The sequence below is a fragment of the Dipodomys ordii genome, unplaced genomic scaffold (assembly GCF_000151885.1).
Source record: "Dipodomys ordii isolate 6190 unplaced genomic scaffold, Dord_2.0 Scaffold2, whole genome shotgun sequence".
In the NCBI taxonomy this organism is placed as follows: domain Eukaryota; kingdom Metazoa; phylum Chordata; class Mammalia; order Rodentia; family Heteromyidae; genus Dipodomys; species Dipodomys ordii.
Genome location: NW_012267218.1, coordinates 22929029 through 22948995, shown reverse-complemented (window position 1 = coordinate 22948995; position 19967 = coordinate 22929029). Strand labels below are relative to the sequence as shown.

The 19967-nt window shown below is 36.5% G+C and overlaps 1 protein-coding gene across 1 annotated transcript in view; it reads left to right on the top strand.

Moving 5' to 3' along the window:
• Ylpm1 (YLP motif containing 1) overlaps positions 1-19243 on the top strand; it is a 93102-nt gene extending 73859 nt beyond the window's left edge. The window contains exons 17-21 of the mRNA XM_013015668.1: positions 2747-2827; positions 5926-5977; positions 10650-10780; positions 17056-17238; positions 17725-19243. Of these exons, the coding sequence (XP_012871122.1) occupies positions 2747-2827; positions 5926-5977; positions 10650-10780; positions 17056-17202 (411 nt within the window). The 3' untranslated portion in view covers positions 17203-17238; positions 17725-19243. The remainder of the gene's footprint in view (positions 1-2746; positions 2828-5925; positions 5978-10649; positions 10781-17055; positions 17239-17724) is intronic.
• Positions 19244-19967: the final 724 nt, after the last annotated feature.

Sequence of the window (19967 nt, the reverse complement as noted above, 5' to 3'; positions counted from 1 at the left end):
TCCGGTCGTGGGGCCTGAACTCTGGGCCTGGGCGCTGTCCCTCAGCTCTTCAGCTCAAGGCTAGCGCTCTACCACTTGAGCCACAACGCCACTTCCGGCTTATTTTTCTTTTTGTTTATGTGGTGCTGAGGAATCAAACCCAGGGCCTCAGGCATGCAAGGCAAGCGCTCTACCACTGAGCCACCTTCCCAGCCCTGCTTGCAAGTATTTTATTAAAGAGCTTTGCTTGTATCAAAGAGATCGGTTTATAGTTCTCTTTTTTAATTGAGTCTCTTCCTGATTTCGGGATGAGTTTTATTATACTGGCTTCATAGAATGAATTTGGCAGCGTTCCTTCCCTTTCTATTTCACAGACAAGTTTGAAGAGTCTCAGTATTAGTTCTTCTAAAGATCTTACAGAATTCAACTATGAATCCATAAGGACCTATACTTTTTCTTATTAAAAGACTCTATTACTTTTTAAATTCTTATTACTTGTTTTGGGTATATTTAAGTGGTTTGTGTCTTATTGGTTCAACTTTGGCAGCTCATATGCCTCTAGGAATTTATCTATTTCTTTTAGATTTTCCAACTTGAATATAGGTTTTTAAAGTAGTCCTTTATACTCTCTTGGACTTTTTGGATATTTCTTGTGCTGATTTGGGCTTTCTCCCTTTTTTGGGTCAAATTAGCTAGGGATTTGTCAATCTCAAAGAACTAGATGCCTTTTGTTTTATAGGTTCTGAGAATAGTATTTTTAGTCTCTAGTTCATTGATTTTTGCCCTGATTTTTTTAAAACTAGTAGTTTTTTAAAACTAGTAGTTCATCTAGTAGTTTTGGGTTTGGTTTGTTCCTGTTTTCCTAGAAGCTTAAATTGCATCATAACGCTACTAACTTGGATAATTTTCTGTGTTACAGAGGTTCTGTTAGGATATAGTTTCATTTTCATTGATGTCCAGGAAATTTTTTATTTTCCTTTAGTGACCCAGCTGTGTTATTTAACTGTGTATTATTCAATTTTTATGTGTTTGAATATTTTCTGTAGTATCTTTTATTGTTGAGTTCTAGTTCGATTTTATTATGGTCAGATAGAATACAGGAAGTTATTTCAATTATTTTATATTTGCTCAGATTTTGTGTGTATCCTAAGATAGGATAAATTTTGGAAAAAGTTACATGGGTTGCTAAGAACAATGTGTATTATGTGGTTATTGGGGAAAATGTAGATGTCTATTAAATCCACTTAGGTTGTGGTGTCATTTAATTCTGAGGTTTTTTTTAATATCTTTTGAATTTAAATTTAAGCTTTCAGATTACAAAAAGTCATATACTTTATCTGATAATGAAAACTGCAAATTAAATTTTAATAAACATCATTTTTATTTACTATAAACTAATTAGTGTGACTTATTTTTTAAAAAAATATTGTTATTATAAAGATATTTATAAAGGGGTTACAATTATATAAATAAGGAATACATTTCTTCTTCTTCTTCTTTTTTTTTTCTGCTAGTCCTGGGGACTGAACTCAGAGTCTGTCCCCGAGCTTCTTTCTGCTCAAGGCTAGCACTCTACCACTTGAGCCACAGCACCACTTCTGGCTTTTTCTGTATATATGGTACTGAGGAATTAAACCCAGGGCTTCATGCATGCTAGGAAAGCACTCTACCACTAAGCTACATTCCCAGCCCAGATTGTGACTTTTATACTTCTTCTTTCTATGTTTTCTAAATTCTCTACAGAATCCAGTATTTAGTATTTTAGTATGTCCCAAAGTCAGACTATCCAAAATATATTTCTTCCAAACCTGTTTTTCTTGCAGTAGTCTCTATTTGTTCAGTTAAAACCATCAGTCAATAGTTGATTTCACCAGTTGATGAGACAATCGAGAAAGTTGTTTCTAAACTCTTTACTGTCCTTTCTATCATCATTCAGCCCTGACCCTCTACCATTTATCAGTTAAAAATCATGTTATTTTTAACTTCTAAATACTTCTCTAATCCATATACTTCAATCTCACTTCTTTGAGTCAGTCTTAAAAGTACAATAATCCTGCCTCAGCCTCCTCCTGAGTGCTGGATTACAGCTATATGCCAGTTCTGTCCTACTTGTTAAAATTACATTTTTTCTTAGTTTTTGAAATTTGAGTTTATATGTTTCATTTGATTGTAAAAATACTTGTTAAAGATTTTAAAATGAAATCTTAGTAATCCATGTGTATTTAAAATTGTTTTAACTTTGATTAAACTTTGATTACCATTTTAGGGAATTATAAGATGAATATCCCAGGTAAATGAAAGGCAGGGATATCTTTATGTCTTTTATCAGTGTTACTTCAAAGTTTGGATTGCTAAATATTACATTGTGGCTGGGCATCAATGGCTTATGCCTGTAATACTAGCTACTGAGGAGGCTGAGATCTCCTGAGGATCATGGTTTGAAGCCAGTCCAGGCAATAGAGTCTGTGAAACTTTCTCTCCAATAAACTACTCAGAAAAGCTGGAACTGGTGCTGTGGTTCAAATGGTAGAGTGCTAGCATTCAGGCCCTGAATTCAAGCCCCAGGACCAAAAAAAATTTAAAAATCATAAATACATGCAACAAATACAATCATAAATACATTCATGTATATTACATAGTATTTAATAATGAATCTATGCTGTTTTGTTCTGGGCAGCTTTGCTCATTCCAAATGTTAGTGAATGAACCCACATTTTCCTAAAAGTTAACTCGGTGAATTTTCAATGTGGTTGTTGCCATTTTGTAGGTAGAGATGGAAGATTTTGATGCAAATATTGAAGAACAGAAGGAAGAAAAGAAAGATGCAGAAGAAGAGGAAAACGAACTGGTAGGAGACAGACCAACCACTTTGAGCAAAGTGTCTCTTTATTAGAATTCTTAAGGAGGGTTCATATTTAGATCCGTGATGGTTTTACTACTGCTGATACACTTTTTAATAGTAAAAATTCCCACAACCATCTTAAACTTTTAGCTACTTTTGTTTCACCTGGACCAAAGGAAGCCTGTGTTGTTTAAAAAATTTTTTAACAAAGTACTAAAAAACTTACCTTTGTACTCACTCCTCTATCTGTGGGTAGTTTTAGAAGAATATACTTGTCAAGAAAATTGATTACATTTGAAAAAGCAGTCTTATATTCCAGCAGATGAGTGGTTCAACCTGCCCAACATAGGCACAGGTCTCTCTCTACTACAAGATCTCAAAGTTGAGTTTCTGTCAATGAGCTAATAGAAGGGTTACCACTGGCTGCTGGATTTGTTCTGGGTTTTTTTTGTTTTTGTTTTTTTTTTACCCTGTTAAGTGATGGGAAAAATGATTTGACTGTGTAGGCAATGCATTTTACTTAGGCTGATTAGAAACTTAAAATTCTTGTGTCCCTCCTGTAAATGCTTTTAACACCTCTGTAGAGATGTTTGCCTTACCCTGTCATTCAAGAAAATGCGGCCTATAAGTTAACCTGACTTTGCAGTGTTTGCTAATGAGGTACAGAGATGAGCAATGCCTTGGAATAGTGTTGCTTTTTAAAAATCCAGAATACTACTTGGTTTATTTAATACTTCAGCTCTTGCTAAATTTGCTTCTCATACTCCTTTGAAAATGTAAAAATTGAGAACTCTAATTTTCCTACCCGCGCTAGAGTATACTGAGTCTTCAAGAAGTGGTCCCATTAAACTTAAGTGTATTATAGAGGACTCTTGATGGAGATTGTGTTTATATAGAGATGATGTCGACCTCTACATTCCTACATTTTAAATGTGGATTAAAAAAAGCTTTCAAGTTAATGGCATTTGAGTCTCAATATGTTTGGTTTTTTAAAACACAAAATCTTTTTCTTTATTAAGTTGTTTTGATACACATAATCTTAAATGTAGGCAACAAATTTACCTAAAGGCCCACGCTGTCCTGGAATATAGCTAATGAACTTTATAGCTACTTGCAGCGTGTATGATAGAAACTGATCATATGAAAATCTTATAGTGGTGTTTACTTTCTGAAGCTGTCTTTTGTGGAGATTTCAGGTCAAGATGTGGTTTATAATGTTTTATTTGTTTAGGTGTAGGTCGAACTTGGAGCTTTTAATTGAATGTACACTTATTTTTTAAAGTGAAAGGCATTGTTATACTGTATTTTCACATCAGAGACCTGGCAAGTAAACCTTAGAATTCTACCCTGCTGAACTATCTTTCATTTCTAAGTAGCCTACCACTTTTCGCAGTGGAAAGATGGCCTCATTTTAAGGAAGAATACAGTGGTTTCAGCAGGGAGAAACTAATATACTTGCTTGTTTAATTTTATGTTCTAAAACTTCTCTTAACCCATGCAAAGAGCAGAATCCAAATCTTTTACTATTGGAGTCTATCCCAAGAGTAAAAGATTCTTGGAGAATATTAACCAAAGGGTTAAGAGCAAGTCTCATTATCATTCAGTGTTTTAACAGAATTGTCAGTAAAATTTGCATTTTTCTAATACGTACCGATGAATGCATCTGGATGAAATCTAAACCTTCCTTAAGAGAATCCTTTTGGGGTAATCATTGGTGTGAGAGTTTGTCTTTATTTACTGCTTCATTGAATCCAGTAGTGAACTTAGTATGTTTCAGACTTTATGTTATTCCAGTGATGCTTAAGGTTTTCAGATGAGTGTTGAGCTATCACTTACATAAAAATTTCCTCAGTCCTTAACTTTCAGCACTACCATAGCTTTGTCTTGGTTCATTCTAAAAGTGTGTTTCAAAAGGATGATGCAATTTACAACCTGAAATCTATCTTAAATTGAAATGGAATTACTAGTTCTGGCTTTAAAGATTAGAAATGTATAATATAAAACCAGGTTTCCTGGAATAATGATAACACTTAAGTAAATTCTTTCATAGAAGGTATTGTCATGATATCTTCAACATGTTTTCTGATCTAGCTGCATGTCAGTCTGTTCTATAAACTTACACATTTTCACAGTAGAAATGATACATAAAAGAAAATGCTGACACTTTGGATGAATTTGTCCTGTTTACTAAGTCCTAATATTACAGTTTCTGTATGCTAGGGACAAAGAAAAAACAAAATCCTAGTGAAGGAAAAGAGGACTCATGATAAATCACGTGGAAAAAGTATATACTTGCTAGGTGAATAAAGAGAAAGGACATAGCTCATTGTGCACACTGAGTAATTGGAAAATGTTTGAAATAAACCACATAGTTATCTTATGAAATCTAAAATGTAAGTTGCCTGTGGTGATTTCTGGGTTTTCATATAACAAGAAACATAATTTGAAAAGGTATTAGAAATAATAATCTAGTTTACAACTGACCAAAGAGAAAAGCTCTGAAATTGATTCAATAAAATTAGTCTTTGTAAGATCTAACTGGTATATGGATCGAGTCATTTAAAAGTAAGTTTGAACTTCATAATTGGGTAGTTGGGTTCAGTAATACTAGTCCTTTCCCCTTCTTTCAAGTACTTAAAATGACACTGTTATATCAAATAACTGTCTTAAAGAACATTTTTTATATAGTCATGGATATACTCCCTTAAAAAGCAGTTGTATTTAGAAAATAACATAGCTAATATTATAAATTATCTGATCTTCAAAGGATATTAGTATTGGCACAGAAACTGTCTATACATGGTTATCATAACTGTACAGCTGCTGTTCAGACTACAGTTGTGAGTCCTGAACTGTAGCTTCTTCACAGCACCTCATGACACTCTCTTGAAGTCACTGTTCTGAAATCTGCAGTGAAGTTTGGCGAATTTGACCATTTAATTTCTTCAAAAATAATGAGATTGTGTTTTCCCTAAGGATATATATTTATAACTAGCCAGTGGAAACTGAATCCATTCCCAATTTTAATGCTTTTCCAATTCAAAAGTGTATGCATGTATGTGTCTCTTTCTAACCCTTCGAGCTTCTCTCTGTGTACGATTTAGGGTTACATTCCGAAAAGCAAATGGGAGATGGACACATCTGAGGCAAAGCTAGGTGGGTATTTCCTTTTTCCTGTTTTTATATGTGGTACCTGATGGTAATGGTCATAGAGCTTTCCACTATAAGAAGAACAAATTTTCCAAAACTTCTGCTTAAAGCAAGATTTTTGCCTACTTTGAATCCTCCAGCATACTTCACTAGCTTTTGGTTTAATTAGTAATATCTTACAACAGCAAAAATAAAAGTATTATAAAAGTACTCCTTTCAATACCATTTAATGTTTTTAGAGTAAACAAATACTTAGTAAACTTAGTAACAATACTGTCACTTCCAACATTCATTTTTTAATATTAATCAGAAACATTGAAGCTAATGTTTTTAAAAATAATTCAGTTCAAAGTTGAACCTGTTTTATGAATATTTAAGATGATAGTCATAATAAATATTAAATCTTAAAAATAAATTAAAAGGCATATTTTTCTTGAATAATAACTTTAAGTTTGTGTGTAGAGAGAAGTGGATATATATAATTCTGAATTTTGAAGGCTGGTTTTTATGAGATTCCATTTAAATTTTCCTCAAGTTGTTCTGAGTGCCACAGTATAAACCACTTAATTTGTCTAAATAACAATTTGGAATTGCTGAACGTGGGTTTTTCCGTCAATCATACATATTGAGTAGATTCCTCCTGTATTTCATAGTGATACTATAAAAAATATGTCCCCATTTTTTATTTCATGTTACCATGCTAATTAAAATATATCAATAAAAACTGTAAGAAAACTTGGGAGAGTTTTTGGTGTAGAAAAGATCTTACTGACTACAAAACCATAACAGCCTCTACATTTCTCTTCTTAATGTCATTCCAGAAGTGAAGTAATCATCTAAATATCTTCATTTAATAACAAGAGCCTGGCAATTAGGTGCTTCACTGATCTCAGAAACTATGTCTTACACACAGTTGTATGGGTCATATTTTCTCTTGTGCACATCTGCTTCATTTACCACTTGATGTTGACCAGACCCTATCTCAAAAAATAGGTCCACAAACTGTAGTATTACTATACTATTAGTACAGGTGCTTTACTATAAAGTCTAAAAAAAAATTTTAGTGTATGTCAAGTAAAAATTATATCCAGTTTTCTAACCTTTTAATCTTCTCTCTGGAAAATCTTAATAATAACCAACCATTTCCTTCCTTAGGGCTTACACACTTACATATTTAGCAATTAAATATAAAGTATATAGGAAAGTAATGACCATAAATTAGTTTTTAAATAAAATGCTCTTGTTCTGCTTTTTTGACATTAAGTTAGCTCCACTTAAGTTCTGTACTTCTTAAATAATCTCTAAGACTTTTTAAGGTAATTCTTCTGGTTCTCTAAACAGTAATTATTTTGGGGGCAAAGAGAAAATTGTAAAAAAGAGAAGTCATAAATTATAAATGTGATAAATATTTTAGCTAAGCAGATATTCTTCAAAGGCGTTATAATTTGTGATAGTGTTCTGTTAAACTGGAGCCAGTTCATTTTCTATTTTCCTTTCTAGTTTTTAAGGAAAAAAGAAAATGGCATTCAGTTATGATGACTGTTCAAGAAAACATGGTATTAATAGTGATATTAGCTTCGGGGGGGGGGAAATTTTGGCTTATCTACCACTTCTCAGAAAATACATCTTATACAATTCCATCAATTTTAAAGACAATATTGCACAAATTGCATAAACGTATTTCTTACATAAATTATTTCAGCTATTGACACTGAAGATCTGGTAATGAATCTAGAAAAATTTTAGAGGTTTTGCAGTTGAATCTTTGCTTGTTTTTAATAGGAGTAACAATGGTGTTTTCTAAAAGGGCTTGCATCTTGGACTGCTGTATTATCTTGAGCACTAATCCAGCTATGGAGGAAGGCAAATTGAATGTGAGCTTTCTCAGTGAATGCTTCTTTGAGATTGGTCCATTGAGCCAATTGAGAAGGTTTTCCTCTTACCTCATGAGGAGCTTCAGCTGAGAGTTATCATAACAAATTAAGTGTTTACTTACCACGTGTAACTTATTTTTCTGAGTACCAACATTCTTCCATTACTCTTGGTAACAAGATTCTGCTGTGGGTGGACACATGGTGACCTTTAGCGGTGATACTTGTGAGCTAAAAGTTATTTGTGGGGAATTTTGATTTACAAATGAATCTGTCAATAAGAAAGTGCTTACCTATATTTCAAGCAGTTGCTGAGATTTCACTGCAGATTCTGGATCTATGCTCAGTGTACAGTTCTACCTATGTCTCTTAAATAAAATAGTATAGTTTAAAACAGTTTAAGACAGGACTGAGTTATAGATGGCATTAAGGTCATAGAGTTGTTCAAAGTTGCCTGTCCATATCAGTCACACCAGACTGCTCCTTCCCAACTGGGACACAGACACTCTAATACATAGGTCGGGTATTATATAACATCAGAGGCTGGGATTCAGGATTGAAGCTATTTAAACTCAATAACATGATTTTAGTTTCTCAGACTGTAAGAACTAGAATATTTGAGACTGTTACCATCCTAATTTAAGTTTCTCTATGTGAAATATTTCGGTTTTCCTCATCCCAATGTCATGTCTGTACTTCAAGAGTTGTATATTGGCATTCTGCACATTGAAACAGACTCATCTCTTCAGAATTAGAATGTAATTATTTGTATAGGCACAAAAACCTTATATGTTCAACTTGAACAAATTTCCAGATACCATCTATATTTAGAAAATGCATAGATGTATTTAAAGAATTCTTGCATTATGTAAAAATAATACACACTGTTTTAAAGATCTGGTAAAATTCTGTGACCTGCCAAGTTGGATTTAAAGTTTCATCTTCATCTTAAAACTTTATCTTTTGAAACCTCTAACAATCACTAGTGTGAGTGTTTTGGATACCAGGCTTCTGTAATTAACACCCCAGATTCCTCTTCCCTCACCCTATACCATCCATCTGTGTGTTTGGGTTTCCAGTATGCCATATGGAAGAGCTACAGGCCTTTCTTCAGCCCTCAAAAGGAAACTATAATATGCTTGCACAGTAAAATTTCAAATTACACAAAGGTGCTCTGACTAGAAATGCATGCTGTATTGGATTTCATGTTGAAATATAGATCTGATTTGTACCTATTGTATGAGGAGAAGTTCTTGCAGTTTTTCACACTGCCCTTCTGCACTGTTGCCTGCCAGGCTCTATTCTTGGAATTGTGAACATTTGTGAAATTGTGAAAATTTTCCTTTGAAAATATGTTAATGTCAAAATTGATTGTGTAAGTTTGGAAATCCATGGAGGTTTATTTAATATGTGTGTTGGGGCTTCCTACTCTTCTGTTACTGCTGTTACATTATTGAACTGAGACCAATTTTATTGCTTAAGGGACCTCATTGATGTTCTAATGCCATATCCTGTGTCCCTGTGCAGTCAAGGGGCCACTTGTTTCATCACGTATAGTATGGTCTGTAGATAGAGCCATTTGGTATAGCATGTGGTTCGTAGAGGAGGTAGGTTAGTTCTGTGGAACCCATCCAAACAAGATGATAAAATTTTCTTGAGTTTTGTAAAGTGTTGTCATTTGCCTGACTGATTTTTTTCCTATGAAATTGCTTTTGTGGGGGGAGGAATTTGAAAACTAAAAGCTTTGCCACTTATGCAAAAATCTCTCTGATTTTTAAAGCTTATATAGCTAGTCATGTGAGTAACTTGTACTCTTGAAGCATAAACTCACCCTCCTTAGCACTGCTTCCATTGCGCTTTCCTTTTCATATCAAGTTCTTTCCAACTTGGTGCCTTAGAGACTTCTGTTACATGTACTTTGTACCCTTAATGGAGTTCAATGAAGTGTGGTTATTGTGTTTTTCTGAAGTTTTCAGGCTTTCCTTTGGGAGCCTGCTTTTAACATATTGTGTTTATATAGCTTCAAGTGATTCAAAAGCTTAGTGCTTCATTGTAGCTAAAAATGCCTATAACTTATATTTTACATCTGTGTTCAAAATTGTTACTTACCAATAAAAAAGATACAACATGTTTTCTTATATTCCACAACTTCTAAATGTACAATTCCTTTTCATACAATTGATTATAGTTGTTGGTCCTTGAGAAGCCTTATCCTCTCATTCAAGGTTCAAAAAGAAATATCAAATCTTGTCTCTTTGCTTAGGAACCCTTAACCCCAGTACGGTCAAGAGTACTTCATGGTGTATCAAAAGTAGCAACCCCATACAGTCATCTTATTGATAAGCATTAGCTTATGGTGATTATCTGTTAACCAAAAATTATCTTGAGCATAGCTATTAAGTTCTTCAGATGACTTGCTTTTTATATGACACAGTATTACAGATGTTTGCACATCGAATGAGTTATATTAAAGAAAAAACAGGAATGAAAGTTATTGTCATTAGGAAAACCCGACTTTTCATTTTCCTTCAGAACACAAGAGCATATGTTTTTTGTGAGAGTAGCAGGACAGAGAGGCTAAGAGACAGGGTTAACTTAAGACTGCCAGTAGGAACACCAAACAGACTCGAAATGGCAGAACTTGATGTTATCTCAGCCGAGAAGATAGTTTGGATCTGCAAGCAATGCTGCACTCAAAAATATGGATGTGCCCTCTGAAAGTATTCCAGCCTTCCTTTTCCTTTGTTTGTGTGTTATATGAAAATTCACAATTTTCTTAATGCTGTGGCTCTGTGTTTGTCCCTCAGACAAGTTGGATGGCTTGAGAACTGGCACTAAAAGGAAACGTGACTGGGAGGCGATTGCTAGCAGAATGGAAGATTATCTTCAGCTCCCTGATGATTATGAAACTCGTGCTTCTGAGCCGGGGAAGAAGAGGGTAAGAAACTTTGTCAGTAATTGCCAACAGATGAAGGGCTGGTTTTAGAAAGATTTAGGCAGATAATCACATAAATGCTATTTTTAAGAACAATTTTTAAAAGTGGGGAGGGGGTGTCATGGGCTTAAACTTAGGGCCTGGGCACTGTCCCTGAGTTTTTTTGCTCAAGGCTAGCACTCTACCACTTTAAGCGACAGCACCACTTCTCGTTTTGGAATGGTTAATTAAAGATAAGAGTCTCAATGGACTTTCCTGCTCAAGCTGGCTTTAAACCACCATCCTCAGATTTCAGCTTCTAAAGTAGCTAGGATTACAGGCATGAGCCATAATTAAAGTATTTTATATTAAAAAAAAAAGTCATACTTTGCAAATTTCAGATCAAAATGTACAAGTAACTAAAAGGTGAACAGAATCTCTCAACCTGTAAGAATTGGGAATATCTAGTTGTGTCATTTTGTCATTGGACAAAAGAGCCAGGATGCTGAAGAGAATCTGTGGGACTACAGATTGAATATATGAAAGGTCCCAGGGCAGCTGGTCATATGAGTATTTCACATGTGTGTCATTTACTGAGAAAGAGAAATCTGGAAGAGTCACTTGAGTGAGGGATTTAATTGTAAATTAGAAGACTAAATTGATTATTGGATATACAAATATGAAATTTATTAGAAACAATCAGACTGAAAAAAGTATTTTTTAAAACCATGAGACCAGCAGTGTTAGTGGCTCGTGCCTGTAATTTTTTTTATATTTCTATTTTATTATAAAGATGCTGTACAGAGGGTTACAGTTACATGAGTAAGGCAACGAGTACATTACTTGTTGATCGTTGTTACCCTTTCCCTTCCTGTTGTTGTCCCACTATCTTTTCCATCCCCCTGCCACCCAAAGTTGTAAAGTTCATTTCCAATATACTGTCCTGTGGGTATCCTTGTTGCAATGGGTCATCCTGTGTTTTTGTTTCAGCATTTTTTTTTTTTTTTGGTCCAGTCATGGGCCTGAACTCTGGGCCTGGACGCTGTCCCTCAGCTCTTCAGCTCAAGGCTAGCATTCTACCACTTGAGCCACAGCGCCACTTCCGGCTTTTTTCTTTTTGCTTATGTGGTGCTGAGGAATTGAACCCAGGGCCTCAAGCATGCAAGGCAAGCGCTCTACTACTGAGCCACCTTCCCAGCATTTGTGATCATTTGGGTAAATGCCCAGAAGTGGATTTCTGGGTCGGGAGCTCTATGTGTAGTCTTTTTGAGGAACCCCCATACTGATTTCCAGAGTGGTTGGACAAGTTTACACTCCCACCAACAGTGCAGGAGGGTTCCCTTTTGACTACAACCCCTCTAGCATCTGTCATTATTAGATTCTTTTTTATTATTATAGCCATCTAACTGGGGTGAGGTGGAATCTCAATGTTGTTTTGATTTGCATTTCTAAAATGGCCAGAGAAGTTGAGCATTTATTCATGTTTCTATCGGCCATTCTTATTTTCTCTTTAGAGAAGTCTATCTTTAAGTTGTTAACCCACTTGTTGATGGGTTGGTTGTTTTTGGAGAATTTATTTTTTTTGAGTTCTAATTATATTTTAGTTATGAGGCCCTTGTCTGTTGTATAGCTAGTGAAGATCTTCTCTCAGTCTGTGGGCTTTCTATTGATCTTACTAGCTATGCCCTTTGCCAGGCAGAAGCTCTGCAGTTTCATGCAATCCCGTTTGTCCAACTTTTCTTTGATTTGTTGTGTTTCTGAATCTTTATTAAGAAAATTTCAGCCTATGCCAAGGAGCCCTAGAGTTTTTCCTGTTCTTTCCTATAATGTTTTCAGGGTGTCTTCATGCCTCTAATTTTAACTACTCAGGAGACTGAAATCTGAGGATCACAGTTCAAAGCCAGCCTTGGCAGAAAAGTTATTGATATTTTATACCAATTTACAAGGGTGGGGTGGGAGAGAAGAGGAAAGGAGAAAGGATATGAGAGGAAGAAGGGAGGGAAGGAAGGAGGGGCTAGAGATAGTTCAAGTGTAAAGTGTTAGCCATGAGCAGAAAAAAAATGAGAGACCTTAGCACAGACAGTAAAACCATGAGTCCAAATTATCTTGCCCAAAGAAAAAGTATAAATAGAAGAGAATCGTTTTGAGTGTACCAAAATTTAGAAGTTAAATAGAAGTATTCTCCCTCCAACTCGGCTTAGGCAATGTCTCTGAGCTTCTTTTGGAAGCTCAAGGCTAGTGCGCTGCCACTTTGAGCCACAGTGCCACTTCCTGCTTTTTCTGAGTAATTTTTTGGAGTCTCATGGACTTTCCTGCCCAGGCTGGCTTTGAATTGTGTTCCTAAAATCTCAGCCTCCTGAATAGCTAGGGTTACATGTGTGAGCCACACCACCTGGCCCACCCTTCCCTCCCTCCCTTCCCTCCCCTCCCTCCCGTCCTCCCTCCCTCCCTTCCTTCCTTTTCTTTGTTGGTTGTGGAGCTTGAACTCAGAGCCTGAGTACTGTCCCTGAGCTTTTGCTACTCAAGGCTAACACTCTGCCACTTTGAGCCACAGCTCTACTTCTGGTTTTCTTGTGGTTAATTGGAGGTAAGTCTCACAGCGTTTCCTGCCTGAGCTGACTTTGAACCGTGATCCTCAGATCTCAGCCTCCTGAGTAGCTAGGATTACAGGTGTGAGCACTGGCACCCAGGTTTTTTAAGAAGAATAGTCAGTTTTTAGATGTGCAAAGCATAAATTGGAAACAATTAATTGCTTATTAGATATGGACACGGTTATGTTTGTAGCTTTTTAGAGAAATGAGAGACAAAAGGCAATTTGGAGTATATTGAAGAATAAATAGGAAATGAAGAAATACAGAACAGCAAATGGAGACAATTTTTTGGAAGAAGCCTTGATGTGAAAGGACAGAAATGGAGCCAGGACATGGGATGGGTCTTCCAAGTAGATTCTGAATTCATGATTAATGTATATCTTTTAAAGCAAAATAACAAAGAATTATTATGTATAGTTACTACATACTTTTTTTCAGGTAATTCTTGTTATTTATTTATTTATGTCAATACTGGGGTTTGAACCAAGGGCCTCATGCTTACTGTGTGATACTTTACCACAGCACATCTTTACTGGTAATTTTAGAGATGAAGTCTAGAGAAATCTTCTGCCCTGGCTGGCTCCAAACCTCAGTCTTCCAGAACTCAGCCTCTTGAGTAGCTAGGATTGTAGGCATGAGCCCCAGTACCCAGCTAACCCACCTTGACCTATTGAAATACCATTTATTTTAAAGGACTATCTGGTTGCCATTGTTCCCACAATCAGTTATTTATCACCCTTTCCCTTACTGATAGATGCCTGTACTATCATTTTGTTGAGAGTACAAATACTATAATGGGAATCATAGTGCATATGCCTTGGCATCTTTTTTCTCTAGGGTCTCGCTACATGGGCCAGGCTGGCCTCAATCTCCCCAGTGCTGGATTAAGTGGTTGCTACCACACTAGCCCATGTCTTGTCTTTTTTTTTTTTTTCTTTTATGTCAGTCCTATGGCTTACAACTATGGTCTAGGCGCTGTCCTTGAGCTTTTGTGCTCAAGGATGTACCATTTGAGCCGCAGCTCTACTTCTAGCTTTGTAGTGTTCAATTGGAGATAAGGGTCCTCATGGACTTTCCTGCTAGGGCTAGCTTAAAACTGCAATTCTCAAATCTCAGGATTAGCTAGGATTACAGGTATGAGCTGCTGGTACCCAGTGGCAACTTTTTGTAACTATATCTACAGTGTGAATTTTTAGTACCAAAGCTTTAAGTCACAGAATATGATATATGTATATATGTATATATGCATGTATAAGATTATATTCCAGAAAAGATATATATATATATATATATATATATGTATTTAACCACATATAAGTAATGCCTGTTTTTCCATACTTATATTCATGGACCTATGATCAATTTTTAACTTTTGATAAAATAGGCTTATAGATGAAAACAGACTTATTTGGCTTTTATTGTTTTTCCTCCCTCCCTCCCTTCTTCCCTCCTCCCCCCCTCTTTTTTTGGGGGGGGTCTGGTCGTGGGGCCTGAACTCTGGGCCTGGGCGCTGTCCCTCAGCTCTTTAAGCTCCCTCAAGGCTAGCGCTCTACCACTTGAGCCACAGCGCCACTTCCGGCTTTTTTCTTTTTGCTTATGTGGTGTTGAGGAATCGAACCCAAAGCCTCAGGCATGCAAGACAAGCGCTCTACCACTGAGCCACCTTCCCAGCCCCCCCCCCTCTTTCTCCCTCCCTCCCTCCCTCCCTCCCTTCCTCCCTCCCTTCCTTCCTTCCTTCCTTCCTTCCTGGCAGTGCCAGGTTTACACTCAGAGCAGGTATTTACCACTTGAACCACATCTTCAACCTTTCTTGCTCTGGTTATTTTTGAGATAGGGTCTCCCTTTCTGTCCTACTAGACTGGACCACAGTTCCCATGATAAACTTATCCCATAGCTGTAATGACATACATGTGCCCTATGCCAAGCTTTTTCTGATGAGCTCTTGAAAACTATTTTGCCTAGCTTTGACTACTAGGTGGTTACTGTTAAGAGAATTCTAGGAATTCCATTACTAATCTTGCAGATGTTTAAAGAGTCATTGTACGTTAGTGCAAAAATGTATCTCCAGGTCCAGTGAAAAGAGCATGGAGTTTCAAAAGGCCTCTCATTTCCTGTCCTTGTCACAGCCATATTTAATTTACAATCTTTGTAGACTTTGGTACTGTGTACTGCAAACAACAGTGTCAGTTTAAGTATTGAACTTTTATAGACTGATAATGTTTTTAAAGCTTGTTAACATGTAAGAGTACTTATTTAAAAAAAAAAATCAGTGTCAGCTGGGCACCAGTGACTCACACCTGTAATCCTAGGTACTCAGGAGGCTAAGATCTGATGAGGCTAAGATCTGAATATAGGGTTTGAAGCTAGCCCAGTCAGGAGTGTTTGTGACTCTTAACTCCAGTTAATCAATAAAGAAGCCAGAAATGAAGCTGTGGTTCAAGTGGTAGAGCACTAGCCCCAACCAAAAGAAGCTTAGGGACAGCATCCAGGCCCTTAGTTCAAGCCCCGGTACTAGCATGAAAAATGAAACTGCACTAGTAGAAAACCGGAAGTGGCGCTGTGGCTCAAGCAGTAAAGTATTCACCTTGAGCTGAAGAGTGCAAGGACAGCTTCCAAGCCCAGAGTTCAAGCCCCACAACCAACAAAAACAAAAAGAAACCAAAACTGCACTAGTAGGAAATATCTCTGGATTATATATCAGCAGTAATCTTAATAATGATACTAGTTGAGAGTCAGTGGCTATCAGCTGGTATTGTTAAGATTACTGCTGAATGAATTACTTACCTGTTTTCTCCCTAAAGTTAAATTTCAAGAAATATTTGTTGTGTGGAGATAAGTAAGACAGAATACATGATCAAAGGTGTATGTAGTCCCTATTTAGTGTGTATGGACAATATATAGGGAAGACAGAGCTAAAAATGGGTAATTATACTATACAGTGCGGAAATTCAAAAGTGTACATTAAAAATCCAAATATTCTGGGAAAGCAGTCATTAATTAGCAAATGAAAGGATGGAAAAAAGCAGGGGAGTATGTCTAGACTCTTGTCAGGTGGGCAAGGACAGGGAAAAGTTGTTTCTGGACTTGAGACTAGTACATGAAAAGTTACAAAGCTGTGAAATGGCTTCGTGCCGAGATCTAGGTGTAAGTGTATTGTTTGTATAAAATGCTAGAGAAGCTTGCCTGAGTAGAATCAATTGGCAGACCAAATGGGACTTCCATGCTTGGACTTTATATCACACATGAGGGAAGAGTTTTGAAGTAGGGGAGGGTCACAATTATGCGTGTTTTAGGAAGGTCACTATGGCAGGATGGAATGGAAATGATGAATAGGAAGACTTGACAAGATTAGTGCAGCATGTTAAAGAAAAGAGAGGTCCATGAGTTAAAAGGGAATGGTAGAAGAATGGTAGAAAGGACAGAACTGAGCTGAAAACTAACTGCTCAGAAGCTTGAATGATTAGAACTTGATGATTGACCAGGATTTTCTTTATGTGACTTAGGATGTATGGTTTATTTTCTCAGCTCTTTTGGGTTAATTTTCAATTTTTTCTTTTAACTTCTAGATTCAAACTGTTCAAAGAGGGAAGGGGACCTTTGCATATATAATGTGTATGTGTGTGTATGTGTATGTATGTATGTATGTTGGGTTTTTTTGTTTTGTTTTGTTCTGTTTTTGTGTACAGCCTAATGCTGTGTTCTCTTTAGGTAAGATGGGCAGACCTGGAAGAAAAGAAGGATGCAGATAGGAAAAGGGCCATAGGTTTTGTGGTCGGACAGACTGATTGGGAGAAAATCACAGATGAAAGTGGTCATCTGGCTGAAAAAGCCCTCAATCGAACCAAATATATATGACACTTAGTTTTTGAATGGAGTGATTATTCCTCTGAGGTAAGTGTACCCAGTCAAGTAAATAGCCTAGTGTGTGGTTGCTTCAAAGGGCTTAAGATAAAGAAGATAGCATGCTTTGTTAAAAATGCTGTTTCCTGGGGCTGGGAAGGTGGCTCAGTGGTAAAGTGAGCACCACATATGCAGAAAAAGCCAGAAGTGGTGCTGTGGCTCTAGTGGTAGAGCGCTAGCCTTCAGCTGAAGAGCTGAGAGACAGTGCCCAGGCCCAGAGTTCGAGCCCCACGACCAACAGCAACAACAACAAAAAAGCTGCTTCCTAGTTCTGAGTAGTTAATAGTTGCTAATATTTAATGTTTATAATATGGGATATTAGAAAAGAGCAACTTTCTGTAATCTGACTCACTTATAAAAACATAGGACTTGGGAGAAGCTTGATTTCTATGCATTTGGGAAGGGTTGAATCATGTTAGGATACTGAGCTCTCTGCCTGTTCTTTCCTATTGTGACAACTTTTTCTTCTCTTTGCAGGTGGCCCATTTTGAGGTGATCTGAAGCCAAGACCTCATGGAGCTTCCTTGTGTGTCACCATGCTTCCACATATCAGTTTTTATTTTGTTTCTACTACTTTTGTTTTTTAAAGTTCTCTGGTGTCCCCAGGAGATTTAGAATCTTGCTGTACCCAAGCAAGTCATTAATGTTTCTTTTTAACTGTTTTGGGGAGGGCAAGACAGCATATCTGCTGAAGTCAGGGGATCTACTGGAGGATTCCAACAGACTGTTTCCTCCACTGTTCAATATCACAGACTATATATATCATCATTGCTTTGTGGCTGTTTTGTTTTTTTACTGTATGTAACTGGTAGCTGATTGTACTATAATTAAAAACAATGAACTTTCACAATAAAGCCAATACGATTCATGGGCTATACAGCATGGGCCCTTTTCTCTTATTTTTCAAAAAAATTATTCTTGCTTTTTTAAATATGGCATACCCTAATTATAGGTTAGCTGAACTTTTCCAAACATCTTTCTCTTGAATATTGTTAGCTCAATGGTTCCATAAAACATGTACAATTTACAAGATTCAGTGATATTCACAATACTCATTTTTGTTTAAGAGTTGTTTTTTTTTGTTGATCTTTTTGCATTATAGATGGAGACAAAGTTCATGTTTGTCAGAGAATGTCTGTTTTATATTTTTTAACTCTGTGTGTGTATGTGTGTGTGTGTGCAGTGGTGATTCTACCTCTATTCTCTTGATCTACCTTTTTTGTTATGCTATGCTTTGATTTTTTTTTCTTAATCTGACTGAAACCTGGTGAGCAGAGCATATGTGCTCCATAGAACTCAGACAATTGTCTTACTTGGAACTTGAATTGATTTTTAAATCAAAATCACAGGGAAGTAATATAGAGATGCTGAGCCCTCTGACATGTGACCTTTAAGCCTGTCAAGCTTTCAGGTTCATGCCAGATTGCTTACTGCTGAAGAGTATGGCCTTCTGTATGCAATTTCCTTTCTTGGGATAATACCAGCTAGAGTCCAGGAACAGAGCTAAAACTCACATACATTTATCTTCAAATTCAGAAAGGGAGTTCTTCCCCTCCTCATTCTACAAAGAAAAATGTCATCTTCTAGCATGAAAGAAGATAGTTGAAGAACTGTATTCAAATGTCATTTCCAATTTGTGAGCTAGCTCAGAAGTTTGTAAATGCATTCACTGAAGACCAACATTTTCAAGTGTTTTCTTTTGGGCCACCAGTGAAAACCCCTTAGTAGTGTGATCTACATTAAATACTGTGACTATAGCTAATATTTCCTAGCAGTCAAATCGTATCACTTTGAGTTTAACAACTGATGTTATAGTGCTAAAGACTCTTAGCATAGTAAAAATCCTGATTACTTTCTATAAACTTTTATCTTTCCTGAAGTTTTGAATGTTTTAAGCCTAAGAGATTTTTTATACTCATTAACATCAATATTGAATGTATACTTTGTGTCATTAAATCTCCACTATTTGTAGTATTTAATAAACTTTTTAAATTGCTTATTACCCTATAATACATTTCTATGTACAGGTCTTTCTCAGTTGCTTTTATTAAGCCAGCTTTGTATTGAGTTTTATCCTGACTTCAGTTGTTATGAACCTACATTGCAATATGGCCAAGTAGAATTGTTTATATAGAAACTCATTTACTACATAATTAAAACTACCCAATGTCTTTTCTTAGCAAAAGCAAAACTTTATGATATGTGCTGTAGTTTAGGAGATTTGGGTCTTCTGTGTTTTACTAGTAGATGATGTTTTACTTTAACTATTATTGTTTCTTAGCACTTAGTACCAACCAAATAAGGAGTATTAGTCACCCATGATCATGGGCTTCACAGACAAGGCTTTGTGCTGTCATACCAGGAAGGGGAGGGGAAAAATCAACAAGAGTCACAATCACCTCTGCCAATATGCAGGAAATACAGATATAGATAACCCTGGGACCTGCTGCTTTAGGCATCTGATGTGACAGATGACTTCAGGGTAAAAAGATAGGCAAAATAGCCGGGTGCTGGTGGCTCATGCCTGTAATCCTAGCTACTCAGGAGGCTGAGATCTGAGGATCGAGTTTCAAAGCCAGCTCGGGCAGGAAACTCCATGAGACTCTTATGTCCAATAAAAACTACTAAAGAGGCTGGGAAGGTAGCTCAGTGGTAGAGCGCTTGCCTTGCATGCATGAGGCCCTGGGTTCGATTCCTCAGCACCACATAAGCAGAAAAAA